The 3557-nt window shown below is 34.5% G+C and overlaps 1 protein-coding gene across 1 annotated transcript; it reads right to left on the minus strand.

Annotated features, from left to right (window-relative positions):
* Window positions 1-2413: 2413 nt before the first annotated feature.
* LOC137926701 (alpha-crystallin A chain-like) lies at window positions 2414-3217 on the minus strand. The gene has a single exon (XM_068770379.1). The coding sequence runs from the start codon at window positions 3146-3148 to the stop codon at window positions 2480-2482; it is 669 nt and encodes a 222-aa protein (XP_068626480.1). The 5' UTR covers window positions 3149-3217; the 3' UTR covers window positions 2414-2479.
* Between the last annotated feature and the right edge of the window lie 340 nt (window positions 3218-3557).

Consider the following 3557-nt stretch of genomic DNA (forward strand, 5'->3'; position numbering starts at 1 on the left):
TGCAGGAGCTGCCTGTAGTGGTGCAGCAGCGGCTGCCGAAGCCCATCACCCTCGACGTCTACTGCTCCCAGGCCCAGGTACTCATCCTTATTAGTGGAACTGATGGTAATACACACCTAGATACGTGCATTGCATTAGTATACTCGTACATATATATTATAATATATATATATATACATATATATTTTATATATATATATATATATATATACATATATACATATATATATATATATAAGAATGTCAAAGGAAAACCTTCTATCGAGTCACGAGATCGCGGAAAGAAATTAAAGAAACTTGTAATGTCATGATGCAGAGAAACTAATTTGCAAATAGGTCACATTATCCAATGCTTACTTGCCTTTAGCTATATACGTGACATATCATATCAGACGTTATTATATGAATATCTAAATAGTAACGAGATTGTATGAAACTTTTAATGCAATGAAACTATATAACGATTTATGTTATTTAAGTTTCTTTTATGATATGTACACCTAATATGTTTGTATATGAGACGTGGTCATTTATGACGGGTGCCATAAAGTACCAGGTTACCCAGAGGTCAATCAAGAATGGTATGTTCCTAGTTACAATGCGAGCTCGAATATATATATATATATATATAAAATAACATTTCAGGCAAAGAAATCTAATGTTACAAGACTTACTGGAGTAAATGTATTTTTGACTTGACTTATCTATACTTTCGCTATCAAAAACAAATAAGTAACATTAAAATATTTTAAATTTAAAATTTTGTTTAACTTTATCAACAACCAGATTGTAGACGATTATATATACCTGGTATATATCGTCCAGGCCTGGTAAGTTCAACTTTAAGAAATACACAGATCACTCGCCGAATCCAACAAAGATGGGCAGCGTTCTAGAATCTTCGAAAACTCTTAACGCTCGAAACACCGCAATTTTCGAAGATGAAGGTCTTTGACTAATACGTGTTGCTGGTGATGATTTTTCTGGTGAATTTTTATTATTTTTACTTCCTATATATCTATTCATTCTTTTTTGACATTTACAATAAAAATAATGAAGTAAATTAAATAAATAAAGGTTCAGTTTTTTTATGTTTCACCTGTAGCAAACGTAATTTCTTATGTAATATTTAGAAGCTAAATAATCGAAAGCATTAGATAAAGTTTTTTTTTTTAATATTATATATTAAATAGTAGAATAAATCATATAATAAATTTAAATCTAATTGTTGAATGACGTCACGAGAACATGACTTTAATTCCAATTTTAAATTACCAACGCAATATTAGATCTGTGCGTATTACAGTTTTTAATCACGCTCTGGAAAACCATAAAAATCAGTCATGCTTTAAGAAATGTTCATATTACGTTAGGAGTTAAACAAAAAACCTACATTATCACACGTCGCCATTGAAACATATAATTCTAACCAATAGTTTAAAACGATTTCTTAACCGTGTACTGTGATATTTATATTAGTATTTTTTTATGAATTTCGCAAGAATTTTTTTTTAAATAAAGAACCGCCCACTGTTGGACATATCCCCCCCCCTTCAATAAATTTCCAACCAGATTATTCCGACTAATTTAACCAAAAGTCGTTTATTCACCGTGAAGACGGTGATCATACGCATGCTGGTCTGTATTCTTCACTCCGATCCCAGCGATCATCAGTTCCGCTCGCTATATAAATAAATTCATGTAAATCTAATCGACTCATATAATAAGATTAATGGTATTGTATGATCTTCAAATTCACGTTAATTAGGTAAAAAGAACTCATCAGCGTCAAAAGTAGATCTAGACCAACAAGAAATTATAATATATCAATTCCTACTAAGACCAGTATGAATTTGAAAATAGAAAATCTGTAATGGAGGAACATGTCCATATAAACAAAGATAAAATCTTTATGAAACTATATAGAAATGAAACGTAAATAAAGGATAAAACTAATTGAATCCATTCAAATGTTACAAGGGAATAAACATACATTAGATGATTTTAGATAAAATAATTTGACTAAATATCAATGATCAAACATTTGTAACTGAAAAGATAAACCTGCTGAACAGTTTTAGAATAAACAAAGAAATCTTGAAGGTTGTTTACAAATAAACTAACTGTTACCATAGATGAGACAAGCATAACCTATTACGAAACGAAGTGAATTGCCTGTAAACAATGAATTATTTAACATATAATGTTTCTTAATAGCATGTGCATTTAATTTAAAAGCACGATGCCCATTGTTCATTTATATATGAACAATAAGATGTTATGTAGCATTCAATCCGAAAACTTACATCAGCCATTGTTCTAATCATCAAATGGTATAGAGCTCCACCATTTGTATGCATTGATTGTTTTAATTCAACTCACGTATTACCTAATTGCGTGAACTAAACACGGATTGTAATTTAAAAAAATATTTATTAAAATACTGATTTTATAAATATATGCTTATGTCTATATCACTTTACGGTTGGACTTCGTTTCCGTGAGGGATTACATTGTCTTTCTCGGTTGTGTCTTCTGAAGGTGTCGTTTGTTCTTTCTTTTCTTCTTCAGGTGGAGCGGTTGGGGTTGGTTCTGCTGGTTTTTCTTCTGGTTTCTCATCTTTGTTGTACGGTTTGCCCATTTCAGTGATTGGTACGTCTCTTTCTACAGGGCCCTTTTCGCTGGCTCCGTTCAAAGGTGCTGTGACCACAAGGTAACCGTCGCTGAAGAGCTGGGCCTCGACATCAGATGCGCTGGCGTTCACTGGAAGAGAGTACGTGTGGAAGAACTGACTGGCGAACAGATCACTGTCGTCGTGTTTCGCTTCGTGGATGCCCTGGACGAACATGAAGTCGCCCTTGATCTTTACAGACAGATCTTCACGCTTATATTTCTTCACGTTAACTATGACCTGGAATTCATTTTCCTTCGCAACAATCCTGGGACCTATGTCAGCGAAGCTCGGGATTAGTTTCCATACGGAGCTGAACAAGCTGTCCCATGGGCCTCGGAACCATGACGTGAAGTCGTCGACCTCGTCATCGTTGACCGTCGTGATAGGTTGCGGGAATGAAGGCTTGTCGGAAACCGGTAGAGCGGCTACGGCGGCCAGTAAGGCGAAAGCCGCAAGAACTCGCGGTGAAAACATTTTGTAAACAATTTCTTTCTTTACTGACGTGTGAACTCGCTTGCTGTGTATTCAGAACTGCGGCCGGCGCGGGAGTCGGAGGCTATATAGATGAAGAGGGGCGCGCGGGGAAACATATCACTGACCAGCTATGGCGACGTCGATAGATGTAAAACTCAGACACGCATCATATGTTTATACTTAACTCTTAACACCCTCTGAGAGTAATTACTTAAGGAATTTTTCCTTTATTTTTAACTATTTATTAGCTATCGCTCCACTGAACCAAATAACAATGTAAAGCATTACCACATATTTTTCCTTTTTGTAAGCGCTGTATTTCTTGTAGTAAACATACATAACATTTAATGATTGAAATACCGAATTTCGTATAGAAAATTATGAATAGTCCTCATTTCTAATAGCGACA

This window comes from Battus philenor, unplaced genomic scaffold (genome assembly GCF_028537555.1).
Source record: "Battus philenor isolate CCGP_79_NKW_IND1 unplaced genomic scaffold, ilBatPhil1.0.hap1 SCAF_3, whole genome shotgun sequence".
Classification (NCBI taxonomy): domain Eukaryota; kingdom Metazoa; phylum Arthropoda; class Insecta; order Lepidoptera; family Papilionidae; genus Battus; species Battus philenor.

What these genes read in the sequence shown, in the direction of transcription:
- LOC137926701 (XM_068770379.1), bottom strand. Translation starts at nt 3,148, where the DNA reads ATGTTTTCACCGCGAGTTCTTGCGGCTTTCGCCTTACTGGCCGCCGTA.